Genomic DNA, 21,117 nt, shown 5'->3' with positions numbered 1-21,117 from the left:
GTACTTAATTGCCCATAAGGCCAGATGCTGATACAAAAAAGTGTCTGTTTATTTATTTCAATTGGCTTTGCTGAACGCTTTTGTGCTATACAAAGCGCCAGGACGAAGTGGATCCTTCCTACAATTCCAGGAAGAGATCATTGGAGCCTAGTTGTATCCAGGAGGTTCTCCGACCCAACTTCCCTTACCAGATGCAGTGAGCCAGCTACATGAGATGCATTTTCTGTATGCCATCCCGAGTAGCCCTACCCAAACACACCCCCAAAGAAGATATTGTGTCTGTAGTAAGCGCGGATTAAGACGTGACACCTACACTTATTGCCCCTTTTGTCCTGGCCAACCTGGTATCTGCATCGGGGACTGATTCCATCGCTACCACACACTAATGGAGTATTAGCATAGGGTACAGCACGGCACAGTCTGGGGGACACTTACACAGGGTCTCAAAAGATGTTCGATGGCAATCGTCATTGTGAGAGACCCTAAGCTGGAACATTTTAAAGTTGAAGAAAAAAAAAAAGTAAAAAAAAAGCTACAAAAAAAAGTTACAAAAAAAAGTTACAAAGAAAAAAAAAGCCAAAAATAGTTGTCGTTTGAGTTAATTTTCTGTTCTTACTCTGCTCTTCTACTTCTACTTCTACTCTTCCTACTTTTATTGTACTTGGTTACTGTTTTTCATTGGAAACCATCTTTTAAGTTTCAGGTACCAATGTAATGTTTTATTTTTACTGTTCTATTGTTATTCAGTTTGTCTTGCAGGTACACCCATCAGCTGCCACACTGATTTATATATTCTGACTAGAGTTGAGCGAACACCTGGATGTCCGGAATCAGCGGGTCCGGCCGAACTTGAAAAAAAAGTCAGAGTTCGTGACCCGGACTTAACGCGAACTCTACCCTGATCCCGAACCCCATTGAAGTCAATGGAGACCCAAACTTTTAAGCACTAAAATGGTTCTAAAACGAACATGGAAAGGGCTAGAGGGCTGAAAATGGCAGCAAAATCATCTTAAGAGCATGGCAAGTGCTCTGAAAACATATGTGGATAGGGAAATAACTTAAAATAACATAAAAAACAGAAAAATAAAAAATAATCTTCTTGAATGATGTAGGAGGAGGACGAGGCCCATATGGAGTAGGAGGTTGAGGTGGCGGAGGATATGGCGGTGTAGGTGGAAGCAGCGGCGGCGGTGGAGGAGGAGGACGAGGCCCATATGGAGTAGGAGGTTGAGGTGGCAGTGGATGTGGCGGTGTAGGTGGAAGCGGCGGTGGAGGAGGACGAGGTAGCCAACACTGGTTTTTGTTTTTAATTTTATTTCTTTTTAAATTAGGGTACACCCCAAAAGAGTGAGAAAGATCAAATACAACAATGGCTGAGTAAGGCCGGTATACATGTCTATTCTGCACAAGGTACGGACAAGTCCTGTGGGATCCATGCCTGGTTCATTTTAATGAACGTGAGCTTGTCCACATTGGTTCTGGACAGGCGGCTGCGCTGGTCTGTGATAACGCTCCCAGCCGTGCTAAATACATGTTCAGATAATACACTGGCTGCAGGCAGTGGTGGGATTCAAAAATTTTAGTAACCAGTTCCGACTTTCCCAGCAGAATTACCAGTGTGCCCCCTTTCAATGCACAGTGACCAGCGTGCCCCCTTTCAATGCACAGTGACCAGTGCTGCGTGCCCCCCTTTCAATGCACAGTGACCAGCGCTGCGTGCCCCCCTTTCAATGCACAGTGACCAGCGCAGCGTGCCCCCCTTTCAATTCAAAGAGACCAGCGTGCCCCCTTTCAATGCACAGTGCCCACAGCATTGCCCCCAACCATTGCAGAGTGCCACAGCATTTCCCGCAATCATTGCAGAGTGCCCACAGCATTGCCCCCAATAACTGCAGAGTGCCCACAGCATTGCCCCCAATCATTGCAGAGAGCCCACAGCATTGCCCCCAATCATTGCAGAGTGCCACAGCATTGCCCGCAATCATTGCAGAGCGCCCACATCATTGCCCCCAATCATTGCAGAGTGCCACAGTATTGCCCGCAATCATTGCAGAGTGCCACAGTATTGCCCGCAATAATTGCAGAGTGCCCACAGCATTGCCCGCAATCATTGCAGAATGCCCACAGCATTGCCCGCAATCATTGCAGAGTGCCCACAGTATTGCCCGGAATCATTGCAGATGGCCACAGTATTGCCCCCAATAATTGCAGAGTGCCCACAGCATTGCCCCCAATCATTGCAGAGTGCCCACAGCATTGCCCCCAATAATTGCAGAGTGCCCACAGCATTTCCCCCAATAATTGCAGAGTGCCCACAGCATAGTGCCCACAGCATTGCCCCCAATAATTGCAGAGCGCCACAGCATTTTTTTTTTAATACATCCATTAAATTGTACTTACTTTTGTACTACTAGTCACTGTCACTCTGTGTCACAGATCACAGTCACTGACTGCTCACTGCTCAGATTCTTCTCCTTGGACCTTGGTCGGTGCTGGCTGCTTGGAGAGAAGCTGCTGGAGCCTGGAGGGAGGAGGTGGGTGGAGCCAGGCAGTGCGCGAGGAAGGACTCGGAGGTTCCGCTGTGGATGCTGGGGCATCGCTCTCCTCCACTTCTTAGACCGGCGACGAGGTGATGTCACTGGTTGCTAGACGCCAATCGGCGGTTGGCATAGCAACCAGTGCACAGGCCAGCAGCGCGGCAGCGGGACTACAAGAGAAGCTTTCAGCTCCGCCGCGCTGCTGGCCTGTTCCTGCTTGGGAGAAAGGAAATTGGGAACTCTGGGCTGGTGGACCATGGACTGGAGAGTTACACAGTAAGTGCCATGAGTAATATTTTTTTCGGGGGTGCAATTGACCCGATGCCCCCCCTGGATTCGCCAATGGTGGAGGCGGGGACTGGGAGGCGGCCTGGCTGGAGGAGAAGAGGCTCAGAGTCAGAAGGCCGGGTGACGTCACTGGTTGCTAGATGCTAGGCGGCCTCTAGCCTAGCAACCAGTGATCCCGGCAGAGAGAGAGCGCCGCCGCAGCCACAGACAGGACAGTCACGAATTACACAGAGGCAGAGAGAGCAGTGCCGCAGCCAGGACACAGAGGACAGATCACAGTTTGTCAGTAACAGTAAGCCGGTTCTGCGAACTGCCACATGTTTAGTAACCGGTTCTATAGAACCGGTGAGAACCGGCTGAATCCCACCACTGGCTGCAGGGCAGGCCAGCACCTCCAAGGCATAAAGGGCAAGTTCAGGCCATGTGCCCAATTTGGAGTCCCAGAAGTTGAAGGGGGCAGACCCATCATTCAGTGCGTGTATAGTATGTAAGGAACGGTAAGGAACTGTATATGGTATATGGTAAGAAACGGTGATGGCGGCGGGGGGGCTTTTTTCCCCCTTCTGGGTTGAGTCTGGCCTTGGAAAAGGTATGTGTCCCTGGTTAAGGGTCGGGCTCTCCCAAAGCTGTCTAAGTTCTGAGGCCTTCTGGTAGGGATGGGCTGCACTGGTCTTGCCAGGGACCGGAATTCAGAAAAGTCTGTGGTGTATGTGCCCCCGGAGTGGCAGTCCAGGGGTGCCATAATTCACGGTGGATGGCAACACTATGAGTATGGCACCAAGGACACCTCTTCCTACACACGTTTTTCCCATCTGCCACTAGGGCCGGGCCTTTTGGTCAGGAGTCAGGACCAGAGGAATTTTTTATTCCTGGCCAAAGGGCCTGCCATAGTATTGCAACGTGGCACTAACCTTGCACTTCTCCACTATCCCTTTCCCCACTTTTATGTGTTGTATGTCTCATGTTTTGTGTTTTTTATTGTGGCGGTACACTTTATTGTGCACAGCGTGATTAGTAGGGTGTAGGTCCTTGGACCTGTCCCTGAAAGTCTTTGGAGGGGCTGGATATGGTCTTCTGGCTTGGTTCGCCCTCTCTCATGGGGTCTCTCTTCAGGAGAGCCCCACCTAGTACTTGGGCTGGTCTGTTTCAGCAGACCTCCTAAAGAACGGGGCTGCCTGGTTTCGGCCAGGTTAGCCAGTGTAAGCCAGTCCCTGTCAGGAGCCTTGCGCCCCGGGGGATCAGGGTCAAGGACCATGTGTACACCCTGTGCACTTTTTGTGTTTCACTTTTTTGGTGTGCACTTTTTTATGCACCCACCGGGTGATAGTCTGAGTGTGTTCACACACCACGGGCTTAAAAAAAAAAAAAAAACAGCTGGTGGTCCTGGTTGTTGTGGCGTGCCGACAAAGCTTTTCCACATTTCATAACTGCTAACCCTGCCTTATGAGGTGCTGGCCGTGCCCTGGCTGCGTTGGCGACCTCCTCCTCCTCCGCCTTTGTCTTCGCCTTGTGCTTCAACTGTGCCCCTTCTGTCAGGCTAAGGCTAAGATCAAGTGTAGTATCTGTTGTTATCAGTTATCTGGGTTCCACCCTGCTGTGAACATGGTTCCTCCTCCTCCATCTCCTCCTCCTCCTCATCCTCCACCTCGTCATCCTCCAGAACTGTGCCCTTGCTGGACAATTGTGTACCTGGTGATTTTGGGTGCAGGAACCCACCCTTGGAGCCACTTGTGAATGACTGCCCTGAAAGCCTTGGAAATGATCACTGCTCCGGATGCGGAGGCGGTAGAGGATGAGGAAGCAGAGTAGGAGGAGTTGCAACAGGAGGAAAACTGAAGCGCACTGCAATCCTCGGTGGTGGAAGGAGATGCGCCAAACAAATTTAAAGGGTGTATCTCACAGTAACATAATCAGCAAACGCTGCAAAATTATTAATTTTCCCCTAAATGGGTGTTTATTGAATAGCAGAATAGAACAACAGTATCCAAAGGGTGTATCTCACATGTACAGATACAGACTAAGCCACAATTTAATATCTTTATGTCCCCTAAATGGGTGTTTATTGAATAGCAGAATAGAACAACGGTATCCAAAGGGTGTATCTCAAAGTAACATATGCAGACTAGGCCGCAATTTATTATTTTTTCCCTATATGGGTGTTTATTGAATAGCGGAATAGAACAACAGTATACAACGGGTGTATCTCACACGTACAGATACAGACTAGGCCGCAATTTAATATTTTTTCCCTAAATGGGTGTTTATTGAATAGCGGAATAGAACAACAGTATACAACGGGTGTATCTCACACGTACAGATACAGACTAGGCCGCAATTTAATGTTTTTCCCTAAATGGGTGTTTATTGAATGGCGGAATAGAACAACAGTATACAACGGGTGCATCTCATACGAATAGATACAGACCAGGCCGCAATTTAATATTTTTTCCCTAAATGGGTGTTTATTGAATAGCCGAAAAGAACAACAGTATCCAACGGGTGTATCTCACAGTAACATATGCAGACTAGGCCGCAATTAACTTTTTTTCCCCTAAATGGGTTTTTATTGCAAAGCGGAATACAACAGTATGCAATGGGTGTATCTCACTGTACCATATGCAGACTAGGCCACAATTAACTTTTTCCCCCCCTAAATGGGTTTTTATTGCAATGCACAATACAACAGTATGCAATGGGTGTATCTCACAGTAACATATGCAGACTAGGCCGCAAATAACTTTTTATCCCCTAAATGGGTTTTTATTGCAAAGCGGAATACAACAGTATGCAATGGGTGTATCTCACTGTAATATATGCAGACTAGGCTGCAATTTAATTTTTTTCCCCCTAAATGGGTTTTTATTGCAAAGCAGAATACAACAACAGTATGCAATGGGTGTATCGCACTATAACGTATGAATGAAAATCTGAAAAATAATTTTCCCCTTAATTGGTGCTTGTTGAATAGCAGATTTGAAATGCAGTGTCTGTCTAAACGCTGTAAGTCACAGTAAAATATGAAGGAAAAAAGTTTTTTTCTGTTTTAAATGCAGATTAAGCAGACACATATGCAGACACATATGCACTCAGCTTGCATTACATGACCGCTATACACCGCACGCCTAACAGGTTGGATACTGTTGTTGTTCTATTCTGCTATTGAATAAAAAAAAAACCCATTTGAAGGAAAAAGTGAAAAATAATTGTTTTTTCCCTAAATACTGAAAAATTATTATTTTCCCCTTACATTGGTGCTTTTCAAAGAGCAGGTTAGAAAAGCAATGTCTGTCTAAACACTGTATGTCAAAGTAAAATATGAAGGAAAAAAGTTTTTTTCTTTTTTAAATCCAGATTAAGCAGACACATATGCACTGAGCTTGCATGAAATGTGCAGCACCGCACGCCTGACAGACAGATTTTTCTCCGTTCTCCTCCTCACTGGGCTCAGGTCAGGGCATAAAGATCGTGCACTGCACCCCCACACAGTACAATCAATGTAGATCGCTGTCTGATTAAAGAAGATTCTTCCTATTCTTCCCTCAAAGCAATCTCCAGCCTGACCCTACAATAATGTCCTACCTCAGCAGCATCAGGAACCTCTCCCTAGTACAGTTATAGCAGAGTGACGCGCGGCGCTGTGTTACTCCAGCTTATATAGACTCTGGGTCACATGCTGCACTGGCCAATCACAGCCATGCCATTAGTAGGCATGGCTGTGATGGCTTCTAAGGGCACACTAGTTAAACGCTTGCTGATTGGCTGCCTTGCACCTGTTGAAACCGCGCCATTAAAACCGCGCCAAAACATCAGATAACGTTACCGAACAATGGACAGTACCCGAATATAGAGTGAAATGTTCGGGTCCGTGTCCGGGTACCGAATACCCAAAAGTCCAGTACAATCCCGAACAATACAGTCCGGGTTCACTCAACCCTACCCATTGATATTAACACATCTCGCTTGACAAAACCACTATTTGCATATTTAGGAGTTGAACAGTGTATTTGTTTAGTGCAAATCGAACTTTTAAAATCACTGCCTGTGCATGGCCATCTTGACTAAGGGCATCTGAAGCCGCAGTGTAAAACTTAGTGTCCTTCTTCTTGATTGCTGTTCACTCTGGCTACCCAGAATGCAGCAGGCAATCCTGAGCATGGGCAGTACTATACTTTAGGCATAGTACAGGTTGCTATAGAGACGTCGGCTGAGGAGGAAGTTGCTGCCCTCTATATCCCTTTCCTGCCTCCGCCCCGCCTCCTCTCAGTGAGCGCGGACTGAATGCAATACATCCCTGAGAACAGCTGGTGCCTGTGTCTGGAAATAACACGAGATTTCGTCACTAGGCGAATTGCAAGGGCTGCTGGGATACATGACGCCGCTATCCCAGGAGCCCTTGCGAATCGCCGAGTGACGTAATCACCGAAAGGCAGCAGGACCCGGAAGTGCAGATGAATAAAGAAGAAAAACTGTATTTCCTTACAAAAAAAAAATAGTTTACATTGACAAAAGCATATTTAAAGGGGATTACGTACATCTCAACTTGTTAAAATGGGTGGAACTCCAATTTAAGAGTCTGAAAGACCCCAATGTCTCCTTAAAGATGTTTCTAGAATTATTTCCACTCTTATTCATTCTTATACAAAATCTCTTATTCATTCTTATACAAAATCTCTTATTCACTCTTATACAGAATTAGTGATGGACGAACATCGGCCGGGGCGGTTCCCGAACAACAGCCGTAAATTTTCTCAAATGTCCGCAAACCGCAAGTTTGCGGCGGGCCACATTGACTTTAATGGGAGGCCAACTTTAAAAACCTTTAAGTCATATTTGCAGCCACAAAAGACTTACTAGCTGTGCACAAATAGTCCCAGCACATGGACAATGTCATTACAGAAGTATTGCTATTGGAAAAGTTGCCCTAAATTTTTTATTTATTTTTTTTACAGCAAAAAATTTTTTTTTTTTTCCCTAAATCAGCCAGAACTGATAGCAGCCAGTAAATACATGTCTAATACATATAGGGTCCATTCACACATCTGTAAAATGGGTCCACATCCATTCCACAGTATGGCAGAACGTTTACAGACCCATTGATTTTCAATTCCAGTCCGAAAAATTACACAGGATAAGGAAGTAAGTGTCAGTCATTCCAGGCCCCAAAAATTAGCCCACATGTGTTTACCTGACAGCTAAGAACGTAGTATTCTGTGGCTGAGGGTACATTAGGCATTCATAGAATAAAGAAGTAAGTGTCGGCCAGTATAGGCCCCAAAAATTAGCCCACATGGGTTTACCTGACAGCTAAGAATTTAGTATTCTGTGGCTGGAGGTACATTAGGCATTCACAGGATACAGAAGTAAGTGTCAGCCAGTATAGGCCCCATAAATTAGCCCACATGGGTTTACCTGACAGCTAAGAACGTTGTATTCTGTGGCTGGAAGTACATTAGGCATTGACAGAAAACATAATTGTCGGCCATGAAAGGCCCCAAAAATGTGCCATTCAATGGACATGAAATGCCTTTTATGCCGCTGTATTTACTGAAGACAAGGACCATGAATTGTTGTGGGTGGGTGGAGGTCTGGTGGATATTTGTGGCCTGTCATGAGGAATTGTAATCAAACATGGTCTACTGGTCACATGTGTTGAATTCCTCAGAGATCCATGCCTCATTCATTTTTATAAATGTGAGATAGTCAACACTGTCATGAGCTAGGCGAGTGCGCTTATCGGTCACGATCCCCCCTGCTACGCTGAACATCCTTTCGTAAAGGACACTGGACGGGGGGCAAGCCAACAGTTCCATTGCAAATTGTGCAAGCTCTGGCTAGAGGTTAAGCCTGCCCACCCAGTAGTCCATAGCGTCCACCTCGGCCGTTAACCCGATGTAGTCGGACACCTGTCGGTCTAGGCATTCCCTGATGCTGGATCCGGAGTACAGCTGTCGATGGGTCGGCTGAAAGAAGGATCTCATATCTGAAGTGACCAACACATCTTCAAACCGCCCTCTTCTTTCAGGCACTGTTGGATTGCTACCCGCAACTGTCTCTCTGTGACTGGAAATTCCTCTGCCAGCGCAAGCAAAAGCAGAATTCAGCATTTCTCGCAGCAAGGCCTGGAAGTGCTGAATTCTGACCGCCCTTTGTGATGGTGGTAACATTTCCGCCATTTTTTGTTTGTACCAGGGGTCTAAGTACATTGCCAACCAGTACTGGTCCTTGCCCTTTATGCTTTTTATACAGGGGTCCCCCTTAAAACACTGGAGCATGAAGGCCTCCTTTCGCACTAAACTGGACGAGGTGTAGTGGCCTGGCTCCAGCTCATCATCCAGTGATAATGTCGTCCTCGCTCTCCTCCCCCCATCCACGGACAACACCAGGGATCCCAGAAAGGTTTAAAGCATGTTCTTCTTGCTCCTCCTCATCCACCCCGGCACCATCCTCCTCTGACTCCTCTTCAGACTCCTGTTGTTGACTTGTCTCAGATGGAGTAGCACCCCCTGGGAATTCATCCAACATTGCGACTTCCTCATCTTCCTGCTCCTTCTCCTCGACGGCTTGACCAAGCTCCCCAGAACCTGTCCTGCTGCAGAGTTCATACAGGTAATCGTTAACTGCATGTTTCTGCTGGAGCAGCCTATCAAGCATATGCAACGTTGAGTTCCATCACATCGGGCAGTCACAAATAAGACTCCTGACGGGCAGGTTGTGTCGCCGCTGAATGTCATCAATGCAAGCCATGGCTGTGTAAGATCTTCTGAAATGGCCCGAGATTTTCCTGGCCTACCGCAAGACGTCCTGGACCCCAGGGTATTTGGCAACGAACTACTGCATGACCAAGTTCAGGACGTGTGCATTGCATGGCACGTTTGTAATTTTGCCCAGTTTCAGCAGGCACAGCAGATTGGCACCGTTGTCGCACACCACTTTACCAACTGTCAAATTGAGTGGTGTCAGCCACTGATTTGCCTGTGAACGCAAAGCTGAAAGGAGTGCAGGACCAGTGTGGCTCTTGGCTTCCAGGCACAACAGACGCAGCACAGCATGGCAATGTCTCACCTGGCATGTGGAATAGGTTCTGGGGATCTTGGGCGGCGCAGCGGAAGAGACGGTAGTAGAGGAAAAGGTGGAGTCAGCCCAGGAGGAGAGGGAGGATGGAGTAGGAGGAGGAGATGAAGAGGCAGGCCTGCATGCAATCTATGGCGGTAAAACCAAATCTACACGGGTGCCGCGGGTTACATGCTTGACGGCCATCAGAAGGTTCACCCAGTGGGCAGTAAAAGTTATATACCTTGCCTGCCCTTTTTTGCTAGACCACGTGTCTGTGGTCAGATGTATCTTGGCACCGACACTGTGTGCCATAGATTTATTCACTTGCCGCTGAACATGGCCATACAGCTCTGGAATGCCCTTGTGCGAGAAATATTTCCTGCCTGGGACCTTCCACTGTGGTGTTCCAACGGCCACAAATTTCCGAAAGGCCTCCGAGTCCACCAGTTGATATGGCAGTAGTTGGCAGGATATCAGTTCCGACAAGCCAGCAGTCAAACATTGGGCAAGAGGATTATCCACGTCATCATTTTTTTACGCTCCAACATTTGGGCCACGGAAGCTTGCCTTTTTCCAGAACAACGTGAGGATGGCATGATGGAAGGTAGAGTGGAGGACAATTTTGAGGAGAGAGGAGAAGAGGCTGGATGATGAGAGCCTGGAGTGTGGCTTTGTGGGTTCTGGCGGCGTTGCTCCCACTGGGCTCGGTGATGGGAGTTCAGGTACCTTCTTAAGGCAGTCGTCCCTAGGTGAGTGTTGGGCTTACCGTGACTTATGCAGTGACTGCAAAGGCTGCAGATGGCAACACTGTTGTCAGCAGCGGACACATTAAAAAAAGCCCACACTGCGGAGCCATGTGCCGGCGTCCTGGGAGTGCCATATGTGACCGTACATGGTTGATGGCTCGCTCCTGATACATTTGCAGTCTGCTTTGTCCCTCCTGTGCAATGCAAGTTCCGCCTTCTTCTCCTCCATATCTGCTGATCCATCTCTCCCTCTGAACTCCCCTCCTCTTCCTCTCTTGTGGGCACCCATGTGACGTCCATAGACACGTCATCATCCACGTCACCTTCCCCACCACTAACATTCGAGATCTCGGAGTAGGCAGCATCAGCGGGGACCAACCTCCTTTGGCTGATCTGGGTACTGTCATCAGACTGCTGAGTGGCGGTTGTTGCTACCTACTCTTCCCTATCCGATGCCAACAATGGTTGTGCATCGCAAATGTCTTGTGATGGATCGAAAAATAATTCCAGTGACTCAAGCGGAGGGTATATGTTGGTGGTGGTGTTGGTGGTGGTGTCTTTGGGGGTGCACACAGCAGAGAGTGAAGAGGGTGCACATAGAGAGGATGAGGAGGGTGCAGAAGAGGAAGGCTGAGCAAGCCACTCAACCAAGTCTGGTGCGTCCTTTGACGTAATCAAACTCACCTTCTGAAACTTCACACTTTGGCTCCGGCCTACTGCTACTGCCCTACCCCTATCACCACTGCGTAAGGGCCTGCCTCTTCCTCTGCCTGTTATTTTTTAAATTACCCTGTGACAAAAGTCTCTAGAGAAGAGCAGTATATGTGGAATAAGGTATATAACACCCCACTTCAATCTGTGATATTGGGGGGGCCACTGGTTTATCACACCAGTTCTACAAATAATTGGCCAGTAACTGTTGTCACTGTGTGTAGCACAGTTAACACAGCAAAAGAGGTCACATTTGAAGGCGCATGTGCGGCGGCTACCCGGATGGACGCTTAAACTGGGAGCTCCGTCCCGCTCCAGCTCAATAGGCGCCCCACCAGCTTACTACCGCACTGCTCCACCTCGGCTTCTCTACCACCGGCACCCCGCCACACTAAGGATTGTCGGGGGACATCCGATGCCTGGCTCGCAGGTCCATAGGGACTTGTCTGCCCAGCTGAGCGTGGCGGCCTCCCGCCCTGGCAGCCCCAAGATGGCGACCGCTGCAGCACAAAACCCTGGACCCGATAGTGGTGATGATATCTTGGACGCTCCAACACTCTCCCCTCACCTCAGCTCAGTGCCTCACAGCCCTGCACTCCCCCCAGATCGCCCCCAAATCTTATCTCCGGCCTCCACGGTCTCCCTCTTGGAACGGACATTAGATGAGTTAATCCAGTCCCCAGATGGGGCCTACCCTGCATTCCAAAGCCTTCCTCAGCACACATCACCTCAGCCCATTACTGTACAACAGGACTTTTCATATATCATGTCTACATTCTCTAAGATGCTTTCCAAGGGCTTGGCTCAAACTGCCTCCCAAATTACCTCTGCCATTCACTGCAGAACCTGGGCTCCAGAATTGAGGCCATTGAAAGCAAAACAGATCAAACGGTCCTTAGACTGAACCAGAACACCGCAAGAATGCAAGAGCTTCATGATCAGTTAGACACAGCCTTATCTAAAATCGATGAGCTGGAAAACAGATCCAGGAGATACAAGGATCAGAGGTCTGCCTGAGAGCATTAAAGATGTTGAGGCGGCAGTCACAGCATTTATACAAGAAATGATCCCCAATATACTGCCACATCGCCTTGAACTTGACAGAGCTCACAGAGCCCTGAGAGCCCCCCTCCCTGACTGCTCTCCAAAAGATATCATAGTGAATACTTAATTTTTATAAAGTTAAGGAAGACGTAATGCGGGTTTCCAGGTCTTCGGATTGACTGCTCATACAAGGCCACCCCATTCAAACCTCTCACCCACCACCATCCAGAAACAGCGAGCACTGAAACCGCTACTGCAAGTACTGCAACAGAAATCAATCAAATACTGGTGGTCCTTTCCTTTTCGCCTCACCTTTCTGCATCAACACAAATCTTACAGCTTCGCCTCCATTCCTGACGGAGAATGGCTCCTCCTTCGACTCGGACTGTTGTCCCAAGAACCGTCCGCCTCCTCTTCAGCCAAGCACTCTGGTTCCAAATGCCCATCTCCCCAGAGCCCCATTGTCAATGCCTGGCCGAAGCAACTATTCAAGTTTGAACGCACTCCTGTTGGCACTCACCCACTCTCCATCGGAGTCACTTCTTTTTGAAGCCTTTTGAAGGCTCTCCTCATTTGATTCAAGATTGCAGCGACCCCTTTTGGGGCAGTTTGACCCTCCTTTTTCCCAATGTTAGACGTCTCATATTTTAGACAAAGCTTTATTGATGTCAATACCCCCATTTTTCTTTTTATCAGGTGGCGGGGACCTTGGACTGTGGAAAAGTTATTTTCCTTTCCCCCACTCTAAGGTGCCCCCTTGTTTTTCTGTATATTCCTGGTTTTGAGTCCAGTTCAGTATTTTCTCTGTATTATTCTTATATTCGTGTTTTTTTTTTTTTTTTTTATATATAGGCTGCTCCAATAGCATCATGGGGCGCCTGCCTGCTGGAGCGGGCTCTCTGCTGCTCCTCTCCCCCTCTCCATGTGGGACCTTTTTACCCTCGTGGACCTGGGCAGATGTCCTTCTATTCTAGAGGCATCTTTGGGATTGGGGGGGTTGGGCCACCCTCCCCATTTGGGTTTGGGGACTTTTGGGAATTTTGGGATTTTTGTACATGTTTTGGTTTGCATTTAATTGTGCTTTTGTGGCTTGCTCAGCTCTCTGCTTCACTCTTCCCTACTTCACCCCTCTTTTCTCTCTTCCCCTTTTCTCTGGTCACCAGGGGCCCTCCTATTCTTTACAGGATCACCACCTAAAATGCTGCTCATTCAGACATCTTACATAGTTACATAGTTAGTGAGGTTGAAAAAAGACATCAGTCCATCCAGTTCAACCTATGATGTGTGTGTGTGTTTGCTTTTAACCGTACATTGTATACCCCTGTATGTTGTGGTCTATAAGGTGTCCATCTAATAGTTTTTTGAAACTATCAATGCTCCCTGCTGATACGACTGCTTGTGGAAGAGAATTCCACATCCTTACCGCTCTTACAGTGAAGAACCCCTTACGCACTTTAATGTTAAACCGCCTTTCCTCAAGTTTTAGTGAGTGGCCACGTGTCTTATTGTATCTCATTTCTCTGAAAAGTTTGTTCCTTATGCTCGGGTCGCCAGTACAGTAATTGTACATTGATATCATATCCCCCCTCAATCGTCTCTTCTCCAGCACATCCTTCCTGAGGACCGGTGCCCAGAACTGGACAGCATACTCCAGATGTGGCCGGACCAGAGTCTTGTAGAGCGGGAGAATAATCTCTTTATTTCTGGAGTGAATCCCCTTTTTTATACAACCCAGTATTCTGTTGGCTTTGCTTGCGGCGGCTTGGCATTGCATGCCACTGCCAAGCCTGTTGTCTACCAGTACCCCCAAGTCCTTTTCCATCCTAGACTGACCCAGAGGTCCCCCCCCTAGTGAGTAGCTTGCTTTCTGATTTCTGGCCCCCAAGTGCATTACTTTACATTTTTCAACATTAAATCTCATCTGCCATGTAGTTGCCCACCCCGTTATTTTGTTCATGTCTGCTTGCAAGGTTTCCACATATTGCATAGAAGATATTGGCATGCCTAATTTAGTATCATCTGCAAATACTGAGATTGTACTCGATATCCCCTCCTCCAGATCATTTATGAATAAATTAAACAGGATTGGTCCCAGGACAGAACCCTGGGGGACCCCACTTTCCACACCCGCCCAATCCGAGTACTCCCCATTAATCACCACCCTCTGTACTCTCCCCTGGAGCCAGTTCTCTATCCAGGTACTCACCTTATGGTCCATACCTACCTTCCTTAGTTTGTACAGTAAGCGTTTGTGGGGAACGGTGTCAAAGGCCTTTGCAAAGTCCAGATACACCACATCCACAGGCTTTCCTTTATCTAGGTGGCAGCTCACTTCATCATAGAAGGTTAATAGATTGGTTTGGCACGAACGATTTTTCATGAATCCATGCTGATTACTACTTATAATACCGTTTTCATTACTAAAGTCTTGTATGTGGTCCCTTAACATCCCCTCCAAAATTTTGCAGACTACTGATGTTAGGCTGACCGGCCTATAGTTACCCGGGATATATCTCGGCCCCTTTTTAAATATTGGTACCACGTTGGCTTTTTTCCAATCAGCTGGCACCATACCCGTCTGTAAACTATCCTTAAAGATCAAGAATAATGGTCTGGCAATCACCTGGCTGAGCTCATTAAGAACCCTCGGGTGCAAGCCATCCGGTCCCGGGGATTTATTTATGTTAAGTTTCTCTAGTTTAGCTCTAAGTCTATCCTCTGTTAGTCATGGCGGCACTTCCTGGGGTGTATTATTTAGTTCGGCCTTACAAGCAAGGTTCGTGTAGCCCCCCGATTCCTTTGTGAACACTGAAGAAAAGAAATTATTTAACACTTCCGCCTTTTCTCTGTCCTCATTGGCCATTTTTCCTTTATCATCTTTTATGGGGCCAATGTGCTTTGGCCTCGCTTTCCTACTGTTTATATACTTAAAGAACATCTTGGGGTTCTTTTTACTCTCCTCCGCTATATGTCTCTCGTGTTCTGTTTTAGCCGCCCTGATTTCGTCTTTACATTTCTTATTACACACTTTGTAGTGCTTAAATGCTGCCAATGACCCCTCAGTCTTGTATTTTTTGAAGGCCTTTTCTTTAGCTCTAATATACATTTTTATGTTGGAGTTTAGCCACCCAGGGTTTAGTTTTGCTCTTTTAAATTTATTTCCCTGTGGAATGCACTGGCCCACCCCCTTGTTAAGTATGCTCTTGAAGCACTCCCATTTTTCCTCCGTGTTCTTTGTTCCCAGGGTTCTATCCCATTTGATATTTTCTAGCAGCGAGCGCAGTTTAGGGAAATTGGCTCTTTTGAAATTCAGTGTCCTTATATTACCCTTGTGTTTCCTATTACTGTAATTAATACTGAAACTAATTGACCTATGGTCACTGTTCCCTAAGTTTTCCCGTATTTCTATATCCGTGAGCAGGTCTGTATTGTTGGTAATCAGTAGGTCAAGTACCGCATTGTTTCTTGTCGGTGCATTCACCATCTGACCCATGAAATTGTCCTGCAAAACATTTAGGAACTGCCGAGCCAGTCTATATCCGGATAATTAAAGTCCCCCATTATAATGACATTTCCCATCCTTGCTGCCAATCCTATCTGTAACATGAGGTCCGCCTCACCCTCCTCCCTCTGGTTGGGGGGCCTATAGCATACGCCCAATATTACCTTCCCCACCGTGCCTTCCCTTTGAAGCTCTACCCATAGGGATTCTGCCTCGTCCTTAGCTCCATTATTAATATCATCCCTCATATTTACCTGTATACTGTTCTTAATATACAGACATACCCCTCCCCCTTTTTTACCCTCTCTATCCCTGCGATAACGGGAATACCCCTGAATGGTCGCCATCCAGTCATGAGAGCTGTCAAACCAAGTCTCAGTTATCCTCACAAAATCTAAGTCCTCCTCAAACATCAGCAGCTCCAGCTCTCCCATCTTGTTGGCCAGGCTTCTGGCATTGGTATACAAACCTCGTAATTTTGATCTGTTACATTTATCCTCATTTGATGTTTTTAGGCTGCTCTCTTGATTTTTCCCCGTACCCACCCTGGGTTTAGGAGCTCCGAACACCCTACCGCTTATGCCCCCATTTCTGCCCTCTGAAACTTGCTTTCCACTGGCTAATTCTACATCTGTACCCTCCCCCCCATTCCCTAGTTTAAAAGCCCCTCTAACTTTTTGGCCATCCTCTCACCCAGTACGGCTGCACCCACCCCATTTAGGTGCAATCCGTCCCTACCAAAGAGCCGGTGACCGACTGAGAAGTCGGCCCAGTTCTCCAGGAACCCGAAACCCTCCTTACTACACCAGCTCCTCAGCCACTCGTTAACTTCCCTAATCTCCCGCTGCCTCTCTTGTGGGGCTCGAGGTACAGGTAGTATTTCGGAAAATACTACCTTGGAGGTCCTAGTCCTCAACTTAGCGCCTAAGTCCCTGAAATCGTTTAGGATCTTAACACCAGTTTCACTGGATCTCGTAGCGGTCACTGATATGCTCCTCCTCCAGCGCACCCTGTCCCTGAGATGAAATGACTCCACCACCTGTTCCTTCTCAACCTTGGAAGATCTCTACCCACAATGGGTAAGGGATCAACTCGTCGTCAAAAAGACATAAGCTTTTTAATTTATATCATTCCCACCACATTGACATTGCCATGACGCAGGAGACTCACTTTCTGACATCTTACAGGCTTTGTTCGTTCACCACAAATAGCTAACACTCCTGACAAAACTAGAGGGGTGGCAATATTCTTTGCGCATCATATACAGTTCAAAGTTAAACATAAACTGGAAGACAGAGATTGTAGATACCTCTTGTTAGTGGGGGAGATCGGGGGTGCTATGCTCTCCCTTCTTTCCTACTATGCTCCTAACCGCCATCAGGAAGCATTCTTCAAACACTTAGCTTCTCAAGCTGAAGGCACTTTGATCATGGGGGGACACTCCAATATTGCACTTGATCAGAGCTTAGACAAAACTCATCTGGGCAATCTCGCCTTCTGCCGCCCCCCCAAGCAGAGTACCCGTATTGCCAAACTCCTCTTCTCAGAGGGCTTGGTTGATATCTGGAGGGAACTGAATCCAACCTCACGGGACTACACACATTTTTTCAGCACCACATAACCTTCTTTAATGGATAGATCACATTTTCCTTGCGGCTCGAGCTGTCCCCCAATCTGTCAAATCCTACATCAGAGATTCCCCCATCTCCGATCATGCTATGGACATTTTGCTAATAAACAGCACGCTTGATCATAGCAAAGAGTTCAGATGGCGTCTCAATGAAGCCCTCTTGAGTGATCCTATCCAATGCACTATTTTGACTAACGAACTGGAGACATACTTCTCCACCAACGACACTCAGGATGTCTCACCTGAAACTGTTTGGGCCGCCCATAAGGCGGTCATTAGAGGGAAAATAATTCAAATCACCTCAAATCTTAAACGCCAAAGAAAGGTGGACTTGCTTAAACTAGAATCTGAGTTTTTAGAGCTCAGTAGAGCTCATAAGCGGAACCCCACTTCTAGCTCCAAGAACAACCTAGAGGAATCCAGGCTCCAACTGAACCTCGCACTCACGACAGAGGCCGAAAAACAAATACGCTGGTCGGGTGATAAATTTTATGCATCCTCTGATAAGATTGGACCCAGGCTCGTGACCAAACTTTCCCCCAAACATCGCGCTCTCACAATCCCCAAAATCAGGACATCCCAAGGGAATTTGTCCCAGAACCCACAACAGGCCCTGTCGGCATTCCACTCTTTCTACTCACGCCTCTACGACTTTGACTCTTCTCCCACCTCCACTCAGACTGGCGACTTTCTTGATAACCTGCCCCTACCCCATCTCAGTAGGGACCACAGGGAACAACTCAAGGACCTGTTCTCGGAGTTGGAAATCCTTGGAATGATCAAAGCTTTGAAGGGAGGGTCAGCCCCGGGCCCTGATGGGTTCTCCGCGGCCTACTATAAAACCTTCGCCACCACCCTTGCTCCCAGTTTGTCAAAATTCTTCAACTCCCTCCCGAAGGGGGGGGGGGGGTGTCTGTTGAGAGGACCTTAAACCTAGCGTACATATCCATTATTCCAAAACTGTGTAAAGATCATAGTGACATAAGCAACTATAGACCTATATCTCTCATTAACGTGGATCTTAAGATTCTAACAAAGGTTCTCTCCAATAGACTTTCTCGTTTCATGGGATTGTATATACATAAAGACCAATCGGGCTTTATCCCAGGTAGGCAGGGTCCCGACCAGATTAGGAGAGCCTCATCTCCATCACAAACTCCAGCTGGGATGGATGCCCTCCCCAGGATACTATGCTCCTTTCTCTCGACCTGAATAAAGCTTTTGATTCATAGTAGGTGAGGTTGAATAAAGACAATAGTCCATCCAGTTCAACCTGTGTAGGTGTGTGTGGCTGTAATCATCTCACATACCCCTGAATGTTCTGATCCTTGAGATGTAAGTCTAAGAGTCTTTTGAAAGCCACCATACTACCTGCAGAAACCACCTCTTGTGGTAGAGAATTCCACAATCTTGTAGCCCTAACAGTAAAGAACCCCCCACGTTGCCTGAGGTTAAAACGCTTCTCCTCTATTCGCATTGTATGCCCTCGAGTCCTCATGCAATCCCTTCGAATGAACAGCTTTTTTTCTAAGCTGGGATCCCCATTAAGATATTTATAAATTGCTATCATGTCCCCCCTCAGACGTCTCTTCTCCAGGGAGAATAAATCGAGCAATTGCAGACGCTCTTCATAGTCGAGGTCCTCCAATCCCCTAATTCCATAACATGGCCTTACCTCTTTGACACCCTCCACCATTGGGGCTTCGGCCCCAGATTCACTAGCACCTTGAGGGCCCTTTATTCCTCCCCCTCGGCACAAATCCGCATTTTAGGACACTACTCTGACCCTTTCTTCATTAAACGGGGTACTCGTCAAGGCTGCCCACTCTCGCCCCTCATATTCGCGATTGCCATAGAGTCCCCGGCTATCGCGATTCATCATAGTCTGGACGTTCGCGGGATACAATGTGGGCCCACGGAACAAAAATGTGCTCTCTTCGCGGACGATGTCCTGCTCTTCGTTACTTCCCCAACTACGTCGGTTCCCAACATTCTCTCCATTCTTCTGGATTTTTCTTCTGGATTTTTCTGTTGATTGTTAATTTTTTTTAAGTCACCCCACCCTATTTTTTTTAAGTCCTCGGCGCTTAACATTTTGATCCCCCCACATTCCCTCGAAGCCCTCAAGTCGAACTTTACATTTATGTGGTATACGACTTCGATCCCTTACCTGGGGATTCAATTCACCCCCTCGATCGAAACCCTGTATCAGGCCAACTACCCTCTCCTGTATCATAAACTTAAGGCTGATTTATCGGCATGGAGTCTCCATAGACTTTCTTGGTTGGGCAGGATAAATTCTGTTAAGATGACTTTCCTACCTTGCATTCTCTATTTGTTTAGGTCATTGCCCATCCCCATCCTAAAACACCACCTACTTTGACTGCAATCCAGACTGATCAAATCAAAAGGCTATCGCTGTAACAAGTCCATACTGTATAGACAGAGGTCGCAAGGAGGTCTAGCATTACCTAACCTGTGGAAATACTACCAAGCGGCCCAATTATCCCAATTCTCCACGATTTACACTCGGGGTACTAAACCGGACTGGATACAGATAGAGCGACAAGCCACCCTGCTCCACACGCTCGATTACATTGCTTGGTGCTCCACTAAACTCCAGCCGGCAATATTAGCTCCAACCCTGTCACACTCTATTAGACTTTGTAGACAACTTTACCAACTTAGGTCATTAGTTTCTCCTCTAAAACCTCTGTCTAATATCTTTCACAACCCACTCTTTACACCCGGCCAGGACATTAAAGCCTTCCAGTGGTGGACGAACAAAGGTCTGTTCCGCATGGGACACTTTCTATCGCCCTCAGGCCCTCTGTCCCTGTCCCATTGCGTTAGTAAACTTAAGATGCCGTTGACGGAAAAGTTTTGCTTCTCCCAAATTTCTCATTTTTTGCACTCAATATGGTCGAATAAAAATAAACCCCCTTCCTTATGAACGGTGGTGTTCGAAGTCCTCTGACCTAAGGGGGGGCATATCGGTGATATACTCAGCGCTTATGGACTCCCCTGACAAGCCCGCCTATGCCCTCAGGTGGGAACAAGATCTCCAACTTGAATTCTCTCCAGAGGTCTGGCACCGGATATTCAACAGGTCGTTTAAAGGCATAGCCAATGTAACCCTAATTGAAACTAACGTCAAAATACTTACGCGTTGGTATCTAGTTCTGACAAGGCTTGCGCTTATGTTCCCTAATGCCTCTCCACTCTCTTTCTGGGGTTGCAACCACCAGGGATCATTTCTACATACCTGGTGGTCCTGCCCTAGAATCAGGACCTTTTGGAAAAAAACTTTCCACTTGATCCGCTCGGTCACGGGACTCCAGATCCCTCAGACACCCCAAGTGGTGTTTCTGCATGAACTCCCTTATAAGTGTCCTAAACATCTATCTGCGCTAATATTTTTCATGCTACTAGGTGCAAAACTTACCCTGGCTAAAGCCTGGAAGCGGCCTTCGGTATCCCACGTGGCCACCAAACATAAAATCTCATGGATAATGACCCATGAAAAGATAGCGGCGGTCCTACAAGACCGGGTGAAATGTTTTGAAAGTATATGGGAGCCTTGGGCCCACTACATTAATATTACAC

The 21,117-nt window shown here is 47.3% G+C and overlaps 2 protein-coding genes across 2 annotated transcripts in view; both read left to right on the top strand.

The window, feature by feature from the left end:
• The window catches only part of LOC309569127 (vomeronasal type-2 receptor 26-like), a gene marked incomplete at both ends in the record, with an annotated part of 132,979 nt that extends 120,627 nt beyond the window's left edge, over nt 1-12,352 (top strand). Inside the window, one exon of the mRNA XM_082274889.1 lies at nt 12,179-12,352. Coding sequence (XP_082131015.1) covers nt 12,179-12,352 — 174 coding nt within the window. The remainder of the gene's footprint in view (nt 1-12,178) is intronic.
• The window catches only part of LOC309564496 (vomeronasal type-2 receptor 26-like), a gene marked incomplete at both ends in the record, with an annotated part of 419,164 nt that overhangs the window by 216,172 nt on the left and 181,875 nt on the right, over nt 1-21,117 (top strand). The window lies entirely within an intron of this gene.

Source organism: Pelophylax lessonae (assembly GCF_965119305.1).
Source record: "Pelophylax lessonae genome assembly, chromosome: 1".
NCBI lineage: Eukaryota > Metazoa > Chordata > Amphibia > Anura > Ranidae > Pelophylax > Pelophylax lessonae.
Note: the sequence above shows the minus strand (reverse complement) of the source record. Positions and strands in the feature narration are given on the sequence as shown.